The sequence below is a fragment of the Hypanus sabinus genome, chromosome X1 (assembly GCF_030144855.1).
Source record: "Hypanus sabinus isolate sHypSab1 chromosome X1, sHypSab1.hap1, whole genome shotgun sequence".
NCBI classification, from domain to species: Eukaryota; Metazoa; Chordata; class Chondrichthyes; order Myliobatiformes; family Dasyatidae; genus Hypanus; species Hypanus sabinus.
The window spans coordinates 51,579,653-51,599,424 of NC_082738.1; the positions used below are offsets into that span (position 1 = coordinate 51,579,653).

At 39.7% G+C, this 19,772-nt stretch overlaps 1 protein-coding gene across 1 annotated transcript in view; it reads right to left on the minus strand.

The window, feature by feature from the left end:
• The window catches only part of LOC132384941 (integrin alpha-3-like), a 141,008-nt gene extending 125,420 nt beyond the window's left edge, over positions 1-15,588 (minus strand). Inside the window, exon 1 of the mRNA XM_059956598.1 lies at positions 15,256-15,588. Within this exon, the coding sequence (XP_059812581.1) occupies positions 15,256-15,440 (185 nt within the window). The 5' untranslated portion in view covers positions 15,441-15,588. The remainder of the gene's footprint in view (positions 1-15,255) is intronic.
• Positions 15,589-19,772: the final 4,184 nt, after the last annotated feature.

Consider the following 19,772-nt stretch of genomic DNA (forward strand, 5'->3'; position numbering starts at 1 on the left):
TGGGCAGGTGTAGCACTTCTGTCCCTTGCAGAGATCAGTGCCAGGAGGGAGATTAATAGAGGTGGGGGGAAATGAATCATGGAGAGAGTGATCCCTGCGGGGTTGGGAGGGAGGTAAAGATGTGTTTAGTGGTAGGATTCTGTTAAAGATGGTGGAAGTTGTGGAGAATGGAGTGGTATGTGAGGACAAAAGGAACTCTATCCCTGTTATGGCGGTGAGAAGATGGTGTGTGTGTGTGTTTGCTACTAGCACACAAAGGAATTTGTGGAATTTAAACTGCGTACAAAAGTTTGTCACCCTCTACTTTGTTGGCATGTTAAGTATTCTTCACGATTATACACGATCACATTTCCTTTTACCAGTTTCTGATGCGGACGATGTTGACAATGTGGAGTTTGCGATGACTTGTCTGCAGGTTTTAGAACTGGCTTATTTATACTGTTTTTATTGAAGAAATTATTGTTTCACGATTTCAAATTCCAAAGAAGAAAAGGGCGTGAAGCGCAAAAGAACTGCTAGTTCATTTAAAGTGGAATGGCTAAATGAATAGTAGAAACTTAACTTATTAAAGCGTCATTTAGCAAGCAAATCACATAAGGACAATGTGTAAAAGCTCTGGCGAGAAAATCCTTCACTGCCCGCTACAGGCCTGCTATGTATGTTTTGTGAGAGTGCAGATGAACGAGATCAAAAATGATTAAAGCCAGAGGAGATCAAAGTTCTTATTGATGGTTATTTTATTTCTTGTACACAATGAACAACAAACTGGACGTGGGAGTTTATTATCCTTAGAATAGCTTCAGGTTTACTTCCACATAAAAGTTCAGTGTGCATGTGTTGTTGTCACTGGGCAAAACATTGCATAGTGCAAGATTTTTGCACACACTGGTCATTACAAATTAGAGGGAACATCAGCCATGGGAATCAGTGGGTTATAAAAGATATCAGCAGACAGTTTGTCTCCAGTGATGGAGACAGAATTATTGAGAAAGGGGTGAAGTGTCAGATATGGACCAAGTGAATTTATGGACAGGGTGGAAGTTGGAACCAATGTTGATGGGGGGGATATATATTGGGACTGATCATCAATGGTGAAAATGAGGGGATGAGGGCCAGGGATTTGAAAGTTGTTGAGGAGATCAAGAGCACCCTCTCCTATCCACTTGGCTTTATCTATGACTTTTTAGCTTGTTCTCCTCCCCTCCTGCCCACCCTCTTATTCCGGCTTCCTCTTCCTTCCTTTCCAGTCCTAATGAAGGGTCTCAGCCCGAGACATTGACTGCTTATTCAGTTCCATAGAATCTGCCTGATCTATTGAGATCTGAGCATTTTGTGATCTATTGAGATCTATGAGTCTATCAGTTTGAAGATAAACCATTATTTCACTTCCCTCCTTTTTTTGATCTCAATAGATCTGATCTATTTTGTGATCTATCAATAGATCTATTGAGCATTTTGTGTGTGTTGCTCTGGATTTTCAACATCTGCAGGATCCTTTATGTTTATCATACGGTCCCCTGTAAGTATTGTATTTACTTGGCTTTTCGTTATCATTCTCCCACAGCACTCAGATATCAATTGACCTCAAAGAAATCTTTAAAAAAATTATAAAAACTTCTGTCATCTTAGCAAGTGCCAGGTTTTAGGATTTACAGAAATGACTGGACATCTTTTGAGGGAAGGATCCATTGTATGATTAGGAAGGGACTTTATAGGAGCATACAAGTTCCTTTCATGGGAGAAACTAGAATTAGGATCTCTGTTTAAAAACTAGAGGTCACCCATTTAGACAAGATTCAGAAAAAATTCTTCTTTCAGGTGATTATGGGTCTTTTAAATTCTCTTCCTTAAAGGACAGAATTCTTTAAATGTTTTAGAGGCAGAGGTAGATAGACTCTTGATTTTAAAAGGAATAAAATGTTACTGCAGGTAACAGGACTGAGGAAGTAAGATATTACAATCAAAAGAGCATGATCTTATTAAATGGTGGAGCAGGCTTGAAAGGCCAAATAACCACTTTTTGTTCTTAAATGCTGGGATATTGACCTGGTAGTGAATGCTTATCTAGGGTTCCCTTCTTTTGCCAGTGGAATTTGAAGGATTTTATAGACCACATTGGTGGTGCCTCCTTTCAGGTGCAAGCCATTTCTCAGAGGCATATAGGAGGGCTGGGTGAAATTCACCATGTTAGACCATGAGTATTGTTCTGGGTTTGAAATCTCAATCTTCAAACATTCTTTTTCTTATAGGGCCTTGGGCTGTGCTGGTAAAAGAAAATCAATAGTGAATTCAGTTGCTAATGTCTGCCTTTGCTGAAGGGTGACTCCCAATATATCCTTTGTTCTTTTGATGTTCATTGAAGGTTCAGCACACACACAAGATTCATTTGGATAAGGTTCTGAGAAGGAAAGATCTTAATTCTAGAATGGAGGAAACATCGGTTAAACAGTTTTCCATTTGTTACGTAAAATTAGCTTCATTCCAGAAAGAACATTGGTCAGGACTACATTGAGATATTGAAAAGGTGTTGTGCCTCAAGATAAACTTTTGGTGCAGACAACAAAAATCCACCCTGGAGTCAAATCATTCATGCCTATGCCTCTGATATCTGTCTTCTGGCAGTAACCACCAAACACAATTTTATCTGCTTGCATGCATATACCTGCAATAAAGAAAGTTCATGTGGGATTCAAAGCCGCAAACACTGCCACACTGGCTCACTGCCTGCTCTAAGGTCTTCAAAACATTTAAGGCTTTCAGAAATGTAAATGCCACACAGTAGTAACCAGAACATACCTATGCAGTCACTCCTGATATCAGCATCTAAACCAGTGTTTGCACCTTTTTAACTTGTACGTTCCACTTAAATATTTTGAATATTTGCACTATCAAGAAAAAGGCAATAAAAATCTTAGGGATATATAAAATACAATAAAATGTCACAACAAAATATTTGAGAAATACAAAATAATATCAGCTATTATTTTCAGCCGTTAGTCTATCAGTTTGAAGATAAACCATTATTTCACTTCCCTCCTTTTTTTGGCAGATCTTCACAGTTATTAAGGACAATTGCAGTGTTGGAACAAAAAAAGGTTAAGAGGTCTGGAACCAGCATCTGCTTCCTAACAAATAATTAACATTTTATTCTTGAAATTTATCAAGAATATCCCTCCAGAATCCTTGGAATATCCAGCCACTCATTGACGGAGATGCCTTCACTTTGCCACAGATTGGAATTCTTCTCCTCATCTTTTTTGCTTCTCCACCTCTCTTCTTTGCCTTTCCTTGAAATATTTAAGCCAATGTCTGGCCACTCTCTGCTTATAGCCACTTATCTGGTTCAAAAGTTATTGCGTTTCATTATAATGTATGACTGAAGTATAAAGGAGCTTGTTTTCCTTTTTTAAGAACACAACATCTTTCTAAAATGTTTTTGCTGTACATGGGAGCTATCAGTTTTGATGGTATTTGTTGAGAGAATATTTATCCTTGTGGGGGTCCCAAAGCTTTGGGCACAGTTTCAGAATAACCGGTATTCAATTTAAAACAAAGATGAGGAGGAATTTGTTCTCACAGGATCATGATGTTTTTTATAGGCGCTCTCTTCCACAACAGAATCATTGAGAAAGATCTTTGAACTTGAGCAAAGTCAAGCCTAATGGGAATCTGGCAAGAAAGTGGAATTAATTCCAAGGTCAGATCAGTTTATTCATTCCATTTCTTATGTTTTAATCCTACACCCTTAAGAATCCCAGTAGTTTGTACTTAGCCACAAAAATTTTTTTTAAATATGTTGGAATATGAAAATAGAAGTGCAGAAAAAAACTCTCTCTCCAATGCAAAAATAACTTGTTCTTAACATGCATTCTTTTCCAATCTCCAGCTGAGATCAGGCTAATTTTTAAGTTTCAAAGCAAGGGAAGAGAAGCCTGGGATCAAGTTTTACACGAAAACCATTGATCTGAATGCTGCCTCCTACCTACTATTTAAACTGCACCTTAGCTACAATGGAGAATATCAAATGGCATCTTGACACATGTGCTGACAAGTACAGTGAGACAGGAACCAAGTGGGGAATTGAATCAGACAGCTTACACTAGAAACATACACTCTTAAAAGTCTAGCTGCAGACACAGGAGATTTTTAACTCTGTAAAGCTTAAATAATCACATCTAAGTGTGTTTTGTCCAAGACAACAATGCCAGAAACAAAATGGGATTGAGTAAAGTATACAAACGATGAAACAAAATGTAAAAGAAACATAATGGATAATTATGTTGGAAAATAGTTACTGAACCTTTATGCAAATGATCGACAAACAAAATAATTCTTAAGTATAATTTTTCATGCAAACTAATATTTCCAGAAGGAGCAGAATTTGTAATAACTGTGGTCTGGTAGGATTATATCACTTGAAAAAAATCAACAGGTAATATAATAAAAAACAAACATGATTTATGGTTTCATCAAAAAAAATGGAAGATACTTATTGTAACACAGCTGCTACTTTGCACGTTTATAGCCTTGTTTGCAATACAAACATCATATTTTCTCTTTATTTCAGTCTCTTTATGGAGGTCTATCACTGTTTTTATGGCCTTCAATTTATCATCTTTTTGAAACAACAAACTTTTAATGCAGCCCAAGCACAGCAATTGAGACACGCAAAAGTCAAAAGCAAGACATGTATTTACATAACACCTTTTGCATCCTTTCAGAATGATGTAAAGTCTTGAACAGCCAATGAAATAATGTTGAAATACAATTCCTCTTGTAATGTAATAGGAACAAAATTGTTATTTTCAATAGAGCCTTCGATTTGTTGCTCAGAGTAAGCCTCCATCAGACTAAATATTCACCTGTGATGAAAAATCAGTTGTTTCATTCTTTTTACTGTCCCTCCTTCTAAATACTGTTTCTTGGCTTGCCATGAAAACAACTTAATGCCGCAATAAATACATTGTGATGTCAAGAGGTTCATGATATAATTATAGAGCCAAGTGCACACCACAAACAGCTGACCCCAGCTAACAGACCCTAAAACAAACCTTTGCCAAACCTTTTCCTGTTTAACTATACAATGCAATTACACAAATTGCATGTAAAAATATCAGCACAACATGGAGCAATCAGATTATAATGTGAATTTCATGCAGCTAATTTGATTCATCTGGATCCTTGACATGTGTATCTGTTTTAAGGCATTGTTTTAGGGGAGGATATATAAGTGTTACTTTGTTTCTTTTAACATGTGGTCGCTGACAACTCCGAATTGCTGGAAGGTTTATTTTCTTTACAATTTTCTTCCTTTGTCCCCGAGTGTAGCTCCTTTGATTCTGCTGTGTACCGGGATGTCTATTCTTCATGGATGAGTTCAGTGAATGATGTTATTCATGGCAAGAATAACACTGGAGTTTGCATGCACAGCAGTGATACCAGTAAGCAGGGCTGGAAACCTTAGATTTGTTTTTGCCTTTCACATAAGCGAGATGATTAGATTGTTGGGACTGCCATTATTCCATTGTTGGAAATTAACCAACTCAGCCTAAACAAGACCTACAACTTGATTGAACTGAATTTAACTAACTCCTTTAAGATTCCAGTTATTACCTTCAAGGTGCTTTGAGATGGAGGTAGCTCCTACTTTCAAGGAAAAGGCAAATAGATTAAAAAAAGGCGAAAGGATTGTATGTGATAGAATTCTTAAAACTGGAAAATATGAAGTAAGTTTTGACTGAGGTTTAATAAAACACATTTTTCCACTTTGTCTCTCATCTACTTACCTTTTCCTTTCCTGTTTTCTTTTGTACTGAGTCATGCTGCATGGAAAATGGGCCAATTGGCACACCACAGTTAAGTCGGTATCCATCTGTATGAATCATATCCTCCTGCACTTGATCCATTGTCCTCTATATCCAGGTGAGTCAGATGCTCATCTGGGTCCTTAAATGCTGTCAGTGATCTGCTTCCAGCACACTTTCGGCCGGTATATCCCAGCTGCTCATCATAGGCCAAAGGGCCTGTATTGTGCTGCACTGTTCAATGTTCTTTGTTCAGATTTATCAGGATTAAATGCCCTTTGTCATTTTCAGCCATTTAACAAACACATTGATATCACCCTGCCTGAAGACTATTTGCCTCAAATAGACGTTGACTTCTGGTTAAAGAAGTTCCTCTTGGATTCACTCTGTTTCTGTTTGTCTTTGCTGCCTTTAAAAGGTGGCAAAGTTGCTAAATATGCATTGGCTAGTCAGATCTGATCAATTTTAACCTGCTGTTGGTTACCTTCCGAGTAAAGGAGTAGGAATGAAACAAGCAGCAATAACTTTTCTGAACTATCTGTGATTTGCTGGTGTTAAGGGGTTCCAAAATGATTCGACAAAGGACAACTATAATTATCAATTCATTCCATGTGTATGCATCCTCATACATCTCAGCTACGTTATGGGAGGGGCTGTATTTAACTTGAAATTGCCCTAAGGGCAGAAATACCTCAAATAGTTTCACGACAAAAGATCCTAAAGTCTGAAATAGGATGTGAATACTAATATACATATGCTGCTGGAAGTATTATTTACATTGTAATATGCAATTAGTTTAATGTTGAAGAAATATATTGTATTGATGGAAAATCCCAGCAGTTTGAAAAGGCAGAAGATTACTTCAAGACCAAAATATGGCAGAAGGCAAGAGCTTGCTGCAAGTTTTGGTTGTATTGGCCTGGACTTCGTGGTGGTAATAATGGAGTTACTAGTAGTATTCACCCATTTGCCCATAGAACCAATACCATCTTCAGTATTTTTGCATGTGCACAGTTTAATACATAAAAATTGCCATTGATAATTCAGTGCCTGTAGTGCTTAAAATGTTCTCCACTGCTATTAACGTCATGGAGTTGGATACTTAAGGTATCTACTGTATAAGCTAGGCCTCCGTGATTACCTTGCGATCAGAGACATAGAGAGATACAGTATGAAAACAGACTATTTAGCTACCAAGTCTGCACCAAGCATTAACAACCCATCTTCATCAAGCTTAATCGCACTTTTTTTTAAACTCTTCCCACATTTCCATTAAGTCCCTCAGATTTTATTTCTCACTGACAGCAGTTTATAGCATCCAATTAACTTCCTAACTAGCATATCTTTGGGATGTGGGCAGAAACCAGAGTACACAAATGAAATTCATATAACTACAGGGAGAACATGCAAACTCCACACAGATAGCAACAAAATTGAATCAGGGTTTCTGCTGCTGTGAGGCAATATCTGTACTATCACCTGCAGTTCTCACACCAGGTCTAAGATAGCTTTGAATAATGTAAAAAAAATACTACTTAGCAAACTATTTGACCTTAAAATGATAAGTGCATGACCATATCCTCACATGAAAGTTAAAAACAGCAATATAGTATGTTCAGAAGTTCATGATATATTAATACTTAACTTGGTTAAGAATTCAACATAATAAATTAAGTACAAATTGCTTCTTGGTCTACTGCCACTGAGAATGCTTTAATATGCTTGAAAGTATATAATCATAAATGCCTCCAACTGGTGCCTCACTCAACAGGCATTAAGAAATGGGAAGTTCTCCCCACAGGCATCACTAGATATTTGTGGGAAGCACCCCTCCAACAACACACCCTCCCAATTTCAATGGCGAGCAATATTACATGACCACATGATCACTGAAAGAACATTCAGAGCCACTGAGAACAAATCTTAAAACAAAAATAAGACATTCAAAAAGTTATCTCAACACGATTTTGGAACTTTCATATGACAACTCCGTCATTTTGATTTCAGCTAATTTTTTCCAAGGTGGCGCCACCTTCTATAAGATTAACATAAATTAACATCTTGAATTTGAGTTTCTTTTCCAATGTCACAAATGTTGATTTATAAAAGTAGAGCTGATTGCACAATCTGACTCAGAAAAATTAGTAATATAATGATAAAACAATATGCACGTTTATAAATGGTTGGAACTGTAACATGCAAGTTCAAGCTTATAACACTAATTGAGCATGCTTTAAGTAGAATTTAATATTGTGTTGCAAATCACCACATTGCAATCTCCTTAATAAAAAAAGACAATACGTGTTACATTATATGAACTGTTTATTTGCCTAGGTGTTCAAAAGGTTTATTTTTCTAAAAACAACATCAACATCCACAATTCAGGTTAGCTCACAGGGGGAGCTAGCAAGGCAGATTCAGAATTGACTTGATGATAGGAAACAGAGGGTGATGTTTGAAGGTTGGTTCTGTGACTGGAGGCCTGTGATTAAATAGGTGCCCCAGGGGTCAGTATCAGAACCTCTGTCATTCGTCATTTATGCACCTAATTTGGATATGAATGTACATGGCATGATTAGCAAATTTGCTGATGATACACAATTAGGGGGTGAAGCAGGTTACAATGAATTACTAAGAGATCCTGCTCAGTTAGGGAGATGAGTTGAGAAATGGTAAGTAGTTTTCAAATTAGATAAGTGTAAGGTGAGACAGTTTGGACATTCAGATCAGAGTAGGAGTTATAGAGTGAATGGCAGGACTGGTTTTGGAATGGGGGAGCTGTGAGTACAAGTTTACAACTTGTTGAAAGTAGACAGGGTAGTGAAGAAGGCATTTAACGTGTTGGCTGTCATCAGTCGGAGGACTGGGTTTAGGGGTAGTGATATAATGTTGTAATTATACAAGTTGTCGGTGAAACCACTGTTGGAAAATTATGTACAGTTTTGGTCACACTTTTATAGGAAAGACTGAAGCCAGAGAGGATGCAGAGGAGATTTGGACTGGAGTGCCCAAGTTATAAGGAAAGTTTGGCCATGTTGGATCTTTATTCCCCAGAGCACAGGAGAATGAAGGGTGGCCTCACAGAAACTTGTAAACTTAAGAGGGTTAAGGATAAGGTTAATAGTCATTGTCATTTCCCAAGGGTTGGGAAGCCCAAAACTGGAAGACAGACATACAAGATAAAGAGGAAGATTTAAAATAAACCTGAGAAGTAACTTCTTTACATTGAGGGTAGTGAGTACCCAGAATGAGTTACGGGAGGAAGTAGTGAAGATGGGAACAATTGCAACATTTAAAAGGCATATGGACAGATACCTGGAGTGGAGGAGCTTGGAGGGTTATGGGCCAAATGCAGGTAAGTGGGACTAGCAGGGAAGGTGCTGTGATTGGCATAAACCAGCTGGGCTAAAAGACCTGTTTCTATGCTGTGTTGTTCTGACTTTTTACTCCATAAAAGACAGTTTTGCAGTTATATAGCATCTTCCATGACCCTGGGCAACCTCAAAGTGACCCGTATAGCTAATGGAAGAAACATCTACAAATTGGCCAAATTTAGTTTACATTTCTTAAAATCTTACAGTATTCAGCTTTCCACTAACCATGAAGGCGACTTCCACACTTTCTTCAAGCTAACTGATTTCCTTAACAATTGTTCAAGACACTTTAAGCAGTCATTTTTGATGGTACAAAAGTAACAGTCCACTTATTATTTCAATTATTAGAAATCATTAGATTCAAATTGACATAGGGTGACCAAAAGGAACCGTGAGAGCCTCTCCCCACTTTCAGGTTGATAAAGAGCCTTTCCAGCTAGTTACTAGAGGCTGCTCACTGAACTGCATGAATGCCCCGGCTGAAAGCTGAAGGATTATGGGTCAGCTTGTGCAGTGACTGGCTCTGAATCATCAGCTTCAAATCACAATGAAAAAAGTGCAGATTTTTAAAATTCGGCAGCAACTAAGATTAATCTTCAAACTGCTGTGTTGTGAATTAATGGTTTGAACACGTATTTATTTCACTTTATTGAGCACCTTTAATGCAGTACATCCTCCCAACCTGTATTCTGCAACTTGCTCTATTTTTATAAATGAATGTTTGTGACTTTGGAAATGAAACCAAAATTCAAGATGATAAGTGATGGTTTGTCACCTTTAAAAAGATTAGTGTATATCAAAATGGCAGGTGATAGGAATGCATACCACATTACCAGACAAAATGTAACACCAAGTTGCATAAAAATGAATTCAGATTGATCTAAGAATTCTACTACAATGTAGATTTGTAGGAAGAGAAGAAACAGAGGAATGAAGTTGTGTTGGGAGAAATCCCAAAAGCATGGTGATGTTACACGAGCGTGGCAGTAGATGAACCCAAGTGCAGAATACGGGTGCAGAGGCAGGGTCGGGAGGCATTATTGACGTAGTGAGCATGGAATCGGTATCCAGGAGCGATGCTAGACTTAGAACTGTCAGTCCTAAGAACCATGAAACAAGGTTACTCACACCGGAGTCAACCAACGAACTGGCAGCTCCTTGTTGTGATCACAGGGTCTTTATCCTGCATTTTCTGATGGAAAGCATATGTGTGTAGTTAGTGGAACTTGGGAATGATTGGAAACTAAACGAGGAGATTGAGGCCCAATTCCTGAGGTAAATAGCAAGGTGGGAGGATTGTCAGGAGGGGCCATGACAGGTGGAGGGAGAAACCTTCACTTTTATTATGTAATTGTGTATGTTCTCGATAAACTGCATTCTCAAATGCTATGTACAAAGGGCTGGTTTTTAAATAAGAATAAATGGCACTTCCTCAGCCACTACCGCCAAGATGGGCTGAATGACCTCCTTCTGTACCATAAATATATAGAGTTCTAAGAGGCTGTCAGTGAAGGAAAGAGTCAAGAGACAACATATGGTAAGGACAAAGCTTTGGAAGGATTTGCAAATAAAGGGAAGTGCTAAAGCTGAGGAATTGTAAAACTGGGAGCCACATCTTATTTTCCATCATTGTGTAGAAATGATGGCAAACTAGGATGTGGTACAAACCAGTATGTGAAAGCTAAGGGTACAAATTGAAGGGCTAGCTAGGAAATCAGTAGTCAAGTTTGAAGGCAACAGAGGCATGGATGAATGTTTCAGCTTAAGCAGTGATGCCAACACACAGCTTTAAGAAAGAGCAAATGGCAGAAAACATTGGTGGGTATTATTTAGCCACCAAATAGTAATTTATAATACTGGGCAAAGCATAAATCAGGATATTAAATGTGCATGTAACAGAAGTAATAATCATAGATGGCTTTAACCTGGACAAAACAAATGACTGCTGAAAAACTGGATGGATCATAGAAGGAGTATGATATGGTTTTCTAGATGCTGGAGAACCAACTAGAGTGAAGAATATTTTCAATCTCATATGGAGCAATGAGAGGGTGAGGGAATAATGACCATAATCGGATAGAATCTTGCACTGTGTTTGAAACTGAAACAGTTCAACCTGAAACTAGAATCTAATCTTAACAAAAAGTAACAATGAAGATATTAGGGGAAAGTTGGTTGCAATACTATATTGAAAGGTTTTGCTGTGTGCAGGCAATAATGAGCACTTAAAATGCATAGATTTCTTTAAGGCAAAAAAAAAGTGTTTCATCTGTGGCTGACAAGGAAAAAATAAAGATAGCAGTAAATCAAAGGAGAAGGCCAATAAAATTGCCAGAAGTAACAAGAAGACAGAGAAAGGGACATTTTAGAACTCAGTTAAGGAGGACGAGGAAGCTGATTTAAAAAAAGAGCCAAGATAAAAAAAAAGTGGACTGGAGAGAAACATAAAAATGGACTAATAAAGCTCTCCAAGTATCTAGAAAAAAAAAGATCAAGCGCAAATTAGTCGTTTACAACAGAAGTCAGGGAATTTATAATAGGGAACAAAGGAATCGTGGAAGAATTTGACTACTTTGTATCTGTCTTAACTGAAGACCCAAGTAACATACCAGAGATATTAGGGAACCATAAACCTAGTAAGGATGAGAAACTGAAGGAAATAGTATCCATCAAAAATAATTTTGTGAGCTTGAAAGATGAATAATCCCAAGGATCTGATGTGCTACATCCTAATATTCTGAAAAAGGTGGTCATAAAGGAAGTGAATGTTTTGGTTATTATCTTCCAAGATAGAGGACAACAAATGTGACCACACAATCTGAGAAAGAGAAAGAAAACAGGGATGACTGATTTGTTAATCTAATATCAGGGAAAATAGTGGAATCCTAAAGAAAGATGTAATAATCGAAAACCTAGAAAAGAATAAGTAGCAAAGTCAGTATGCAGTAATAATAACGTCTAACTAAACATCTGCAGTTCTTTAAGGATGCGACTGGTAGAACAGATAATTGGAACCAGTGGATGTGGTACATTTGGATCTTCAGAAGACTTTTGATAAGGGGCCAAAAGAAGATTGGTCAACTAATAGACACAGAATTGGGAGGCAAAAATACTAACATGGATTATTGGACAGAAAGCAAAGAATGAGAGTTAATGGGTCTTCAGGTTGGCAAGTTGTGACTAGTGGGTTAGCACAGAATTGGTGCCTGGGCTTCCGCCATTCTGAAATCTATGCAAAAGAATGTCCGCACATACTATATCTCCTAAGAAATTAAATATAAATGATGTTGAAAAAGCTGTAGGTTATTTAAAACACTATTCAGATCCTATTATTGGTAAGAATGCATACAAATATATCAGATCATGATGCCTTTGACATTCAAATTATTTGCTGCTATTCTATTTTTCAATTCACTCAGAAAGAATGGTCAGTTCCTTGAAGTGGCAGGTTGCCAGCAATGAATAATGAATCACTACCTGCAGCAGAGAAGCAAATAAGGGTTGGACATTACTTTCATATATCACATAATATTTCTCCACTACTCATGTCGATGATGAATACATAACTAAATAGCTGACGTAAGACAGGTGGTTGCATCAAGTTACATGGTGAAATCATAGCAGTGTGAAAAGCCACAGGTCAACTAAATTATCTTATATGGTACATTTTCACTTTGCAAGTTGTGGAGCTTTCAAAACAAAAATAAATTTACTTTAGCTTTCTCTTTTGCTCAGCAAAACCTTATCTGAGCTGGGCAGGCAAGATCAGGGGTGAATTTCTGGTGAGTGGTGGGTCATTCAGGGAGGTATGGGAAGAGTGTAGAAACTCGATTGTGTGGGCACCTTCTATCAATGCCTTAAGCACTGGGGTATACATGTGGGCTAGAGTTAGACAGCTTTTGGAAGAATGGATTAACTGGTCCTAAACACAATGGAGGTAATGTATGTAAACCAACTATACTGGTGATTTCCACCATACACCCAGAGGTGTCCACATTGAGGTCCTTCATCTTTTATTCACTGATGTCCATTTGTGAAGATTGGCTGAGAGGAGGGTCAGGATTACTTTGGTGATCACAAGGTTGAATATCTCAACCACCACAGAATCCCAATGTATCCTGACACTGGTAGTACTCTTGTGTTCAAATAGCCCGCCATCCCTTTTTTTTTGTCCATATTCAATAATCTACTACAGCCTCTAAAGTGGAGATACTGGTTACCCTCTATCAGCAGCTGCTCAGCAAACTACTCCACCAAGGGAAAAATTAGTAGAAAGAAAGGAAGTGTGTCCCAACAAAGAAGGATGCAACCTTCTAACCATGTATATCTATCTGGACACGCCCCTCTGCTGACTGCTCCTGAGGTTCCTCCCCTGGATAAAGGCGATTGTGTCACTGCTCCTCCCACAGTCCAGGGCAGTCATCCAGCATGGACGTGGTCCGTTTCACTGCTAATAAAAGCCTTTCAGTATTTACTCTACTTCCAGTCTTTTGGAGTTATTGATAGCGCATCAACAGTACAGCATCTTGGGATGCTTTTCTTACATTCGTGGCACGTTAAGAATGAAAATTGTTATCTGGCGTCAGTTGAGTGAATAGTTCATCGAGCAAATTAGATCGAATATTTCTTCAGATCTTTAAATTGATACCAGGAAAAGAAGCATGGGGTAATATTCTGATGTGCCACTTGCATTGCAGAATAAACCGTTGTCTGTTTCAAAGCTAATCGCATCAAACAATGCAGATTCAGATTAATAAAATTCAGAAATAATGGGAACTACCCCTCCAAGTCTCCCCATCTGAATATTAAGTAAAATCAGCGCAACTCGAGTTAAACACGGCCAATCCAGAGTATGACATGTAGCGTCTAAATCAAATATGCAACACTACCCATCCCCCTCAGCAAAAAAATCTACAAAGGAATTCCATGCTGATAAGGTCTTTATCTTATTATGGCAGGACGCAGCTTAGCAAAATGGAGCTGTCGCGTGAAGTTCAATCACAATGGGCTCAGCGCTTGAGTGCGCACAACCACGGAGGAAATTTGACCTTGAGTTACAGGTGTCCAATGGATCTCCGTGACCAGCGCTCACCTGCAACCCCCCCCAACTACTCCGGGCGAATGCTAAATTGACCTCCGCGGGGCGGGAGACAAAATTCCTTCTACTTTCTCTGAGAGTTTGGCGCAGTCTCGTTAACCGTTTCGGGGCTGCGCCAGCATGCAACACATTTCACACTCTTTTACAAAAGAAACTGGAATCAGCCGTAGAGTGGTTGTAAGCACTGCGGTAAAATGATGTGCATTATTCGGAAACCACACAGCCAAGAGAATCAATCCCATGCCTTAAATGTTCTTTCGCTCCTATTACGTCTCTGTAAACTGCTATTCAAGTGAAAGCAACAATCATAAGATGTGTTTTCCCACGAAACAACAACTGCCATGAACTGTTTCTGTGTGATTCGGGACGTCCTGGGAGGACTCCGTACGATGTGTAATAATTGAAAGGAACTCCGGGGGGTGGGGGAGGATAAATAAAAGTTTTACTAAGAACTGTCGATGCATAATTCAAATTTAACCATTCTGTCAAAACTAAAACTAAAATTGGCGGCGCCTGTGTGGGGCTGAAGGGTTTTGTTCTAAACACGTAGAAGCAATCTTGAAGGAATTCGCAATCGACCCACCACCCATCTGCTGCAGCCGCTGAAATCAACTTTACATCTCGAGCTCCGATCACGAGCAACAAATGGTTTATTTGAGTAAAACAATGCATGCACATTTCATTGCATAAAACTCATCCCCACTCTAATTTATAAAGCGAGCCGGGACTGCTCTGCTCCAGCGGATTTGGACATGTAACCCGCCTTTATGTTATAATGAAAGTTAATAAAAGCCGAGGAGATTCGGCCCGCAGGCAATAAAATTCTTCTTTTAAACCTGAACGACCAGTTCACTAGTTCCGCAGGTCGTTCTCGCTTTCACATTTCACCTGTTGTATTAAAACAAAACTACCCTGTCCCGTAAAAGACACGAGCAAACCTTAGCTCCACTCTCACTTATGATCTCCACAATACACTTACAGGTAGCGATCCAGTTTTTTCAGCTGTCGGTGCAAAGCAACCGAATATCCGAAGTAGCTGCCGTCTGGACCCTTCTTAATGATCGGGTTCGTCACATCGACGTTAAAAGCAGAGGAGATCGACACGGCAGCTGACACGAGAAAGTAAACGCTAGGCTGAAACGGACGGGCAGCACAAGGCGCCATGTCTATTTCAAAGGTAGTGTTAGTTGCAGTTGCTCAGTGATTCTGAGTTCCCCGTCTCTCCCTCCAGCTCCTCCACACCCTGTACACGCCTGTCCTTCAAACCTGCGCACGGAGCACTCTGCTCTTCCGGACACAATTACATACCCGCTGCACTTTGCAGGTCTCAAGCCGCCCAGACGGATCACCGCTGTTCACATTTGACTCATTACCTCACGAAATCAAGAAAATTGTCAAAGATCGCGCCGGCTGTCAGGGTGCTCGGGAAGCCATGATTTACAGTAATGTTTGTACTTGTGCAGCCTATTCGATCGTGGACAGAACGATAATTTGATGCGATTGTTAAAACGTCTGAAAATCTACCCTCAGTTAAAAATTGGTCTTCTACAAAAATGGTTTTAATGACATGGTTATGGACCCATTTATATCTGCAAACTGGAACTATAGAAACTGAAGAATACAGTTCAATTTAGAAGTGAACGTAACCTACAATATCAACATTTAAAAACTGTTTTTGGCTATTTAATTATAACAGCAGAGTAAAAGGCAGATGCAATGTTTTCGCGATGCATCGCAGAAGATGAGCGAAGAATGTTTTTCAGCTTCTTCGAGGTATTAGTAAAGATAATACCAGAGCAAGGCAACATTGAAAGGGGAGGGTGAGGTGGCGGTGAACACGATCTCTTTCTCCCGTGTTCCCAATAAACTCAATGAGTTAGAGTCACGTAGCACGGAAATGGGCCCATCGACTCAACCAATCCATGCCAGCCAAGATGCCTGTATAATCTAGTCTCTTTCGCCTGCGTTTAAGCCACATCCCTCTAAACTTTTACCTGGCCATAGTTCTTTTAAATGTCGTTAAGGTATCTGTCTCGACCATTGGCAACTCATTCCATATATGGACCATCTTCTATGTAAAAATGGTACTCTTCAAGTTCGTATTAAATACCTCCATTGTAACCTATGTTCTCTAGTTCTTGATTCCTGAATAGAAACATAGAAAACCTGCAGCACAATACCAGCCCTTCGGCCTACAAAGTTGTGCCGAACATGTCCCTACCTTAGAAATTACTAGGCTTACCCATAGCCCTCTATTTTACTAAGCTCCATGTACCTGTCTAAAAGTCTCTTAAAAGACCCTATCGTATCCACCTCCACCACTGTTGCTGGCAGCCCATTCCACACACTCACCACTCTCTGAGTAAAAACCTTACCCCTGACATTTCCTCTGTACCTACCGGAGTTCATTCAACCTATTCTTATAAGGCATGCTCCCCAATCCAGGCAACATCCTTGTAAATCTCCTCTGCACCCTTTCTATGGTTTCCACATCCTTCCTGTAGTGAGGTGACCAGAATTAAGCACAGTACTCTGTGGGGTCTGACTGGGGTCCTATATAGCTGCAATATTACCTCTCGGCTCCTAAATTCAATTCCATGATTGATGAAGGCCAATACACCGTACACCTTCTTAACCACAGAGTCAACCTGCGCAGCTACTTTGAGCATCCTATGGACTCGGACCCCAAGCTCCCTCTGATCCTCCACACTGCCAAGAGTCTTACCATTAATACTATATTCTACCATCATATTTGACCTACCAAAATGAACCACTTTCATCAGATTTATCTGAGATGAACTCCATCTGCCACTTCTCAGCCCAGTTTTGCATCCTATCAATGTCCCGCTGTAACCTCTCACAGCCCTCCACACTATCCACAACACCTCCAACCTTTGTGTCACCAGCAGATTTACTAACCCATCCCTCCACTTCCTCATCCTGGTCATTTATAAAAAATCACGAAGAGTAAGGGTCCCAGAACAGATCCCTGAGGCACACCACTGGTGACGGACCTCCAAGCAGAATATGACCTGTCAACAACCACTCTGCCTTCTGTGGGCAAGCCAGTTCTGGATCCACAAAGCAATGTTCCCTTGGATCCCATGCCTCCTTACTTTCTCAATAAGCCTTGCATGGGATACCTTATCAAGTGCCTTGCTGAAATCCATATACACTACATTTACTACTCTTCCTTCATCAATATGTTTAGTCACATCCTCAAAAAATTCATTCAGGTTTGTAAGGCATGACCTGCCCTTGACAAAGCCATGCTGACTACTCCTAATCATTTTATACCTCTCCAAATATTCATAAATCCTGCTTCTAAGGATCTTCTCCATCAACTTCCCAACCACTGAGGTAAGACTCACTGGTCTATAATTTCCTGGGCTATCTCTTCTCCCTTTCTTGAATAAAGGAACAATATTCGCAACCCTCCAATCCTCTGGAACCTCTCCCGTCCCCATTGGTGATGCAAAGATCATCGCCAGAGGCTCAGCAATCTCTTCCCTTGCCCCTCACAGTAGCCTGGGGTACATTTCATCTGGTGCCGGCAACTTATCCAACTTGATGCTTTCCAAAAGCTCCAGCACATCCTCTTTCTTAATATCTAGATGCTCAAGCTTTTCAGTCTGCTGCAAGTCATCACTACAATCCGTAAGACCCTATTCCATAGTGAAAAACTGAAGTAAAGTATTCATTAAGTACCTCTGCTATTTCCTCCGGTTCCATACACACTTTCCCACTGTCACACTTGATAGGTCCAATCCTTTCACATCTTATCCTCTTGCTCTTCACATACTTGTAGAATGCCTTGGGGTTTTCCTTAATTCTGCCCGCCAAGGCCTTCTCATGGCCCCTTCTGGCTCTCCTAATTTCCATCTTAAGCTCCTTCCCAGTAGTCTTATAATCTTCTAGATCTCTAACATTACCTAGCTCTCTGAACCTTTTATAAGCTTTTCTTTTCTTCTTGACTAGATTTATTACAGCCTTTGTACACCACGGTTCCTGTACCCTACCATAACTTTCCTGTCTCATTGGAATGTACCTATACAGAACTCTACACAAATATCCACTGGATATTTGCCACATTTCTTCTATGCTTTTCCCTGAGAACATCTGTTTCCAACTTAAGCCTCCAATTTCCTGCCTGATTGCCTCATATTTCCCCTTACTCCAATTAAACGCTTTTCTAACTTGTCTGTTCCTATCTCTCTCCAACACTATGGTAAAGCAGATAGAATTGTGATCACTATCTCCAAAATGCTCTCCCACTGAGAGCTCTGACACCTGAGCAGGTTCATTTCCCAATACCAAATCAAGTACAGCCTCTTCACTTGTAGGCTTATCTACATATTGTGACAAGAAACCTTCCTGAACACACCTAACAAACTCCACCCCATCTAAAGCCCTTGCTCTAGGGAGTTGCCAATCAATATTTGGGAACTTAAAATCTCCCATCATGAGTACTCTGTTATGATTACACCTTTCCAGGATCTGTTTCCCTATCTGTTCCTCGATATCCCTGTTACTATTGGGCAGCCTAATAAGAACACCCAGTGAAGTTATTGACCCCTTCCTGTTCCTAAACTCCACTCACAGAGACTCTGTAGACAATCCCTCCATGGCATCCACCTTTTCTGCAGCCGTGTCGCAATCTCTGATCAACAGTGCCATGCCCCCACCTCTTTTGCCTCCCTCCTTGTCCTTTCTGAAACATCTAAAACCCAGCAACCATTCCTATCCCTGAGCCATCCAAGTTTCTGTAATGGCCACCGCACCATATCTCCAAGTACTGATCCACACTCTAAGCTCATCTGCTTTGTTCACAACACTCCTGGAGGAAAAGGCTTGTGCATCACCCCTATCTAGGTCCCCTCATGGTTTTTATATACCCCTGTAAGTTCACGCATCATTCTCCTATGCTTCAAGAATAAAGTCCTAGTGGCTCAACCTCTCTCAGTAACTCTATCACTTGAGTCTTGGCAATATCCTCATAAAGGTTTTCTGCACTCTTTCTATCTTAATGGCATCATTCCTATAATGAGGGGTGATCAAAACTGATATTCCAATTGTGGCCATATGAATGTCTTGTCAATATTACATCCCAATTTAAATACTCAGTGTCCTGACTGATGAAGGCCAGGTCATATTTTAAGCATGTCATTTAGAAATGTTGTTAATTAATATCACTGATGATAGTTAATGTGACAGCGACAAAGATGACCTACTACTCCCGTCGTTTCTGGACTCTCTGTAATCTTTCTCTTATTAATCTTGCCATACATCTCCTCCATTTCTCCATCTTCACTCAGATTAATGGAATATCACTTACCCATCCGGCCTTGGTCAAATACTCACCAACAATGACTTCTCTTCCCCACAGTACAACAATCCAGGCTCAAAACTGACCTCCGGAGCTGACTGGATTGAAGTCACACATAACCCCCCCACCAGGTGCAGACTTTTGAAAACTGGGAAGACGCACCTCAACTC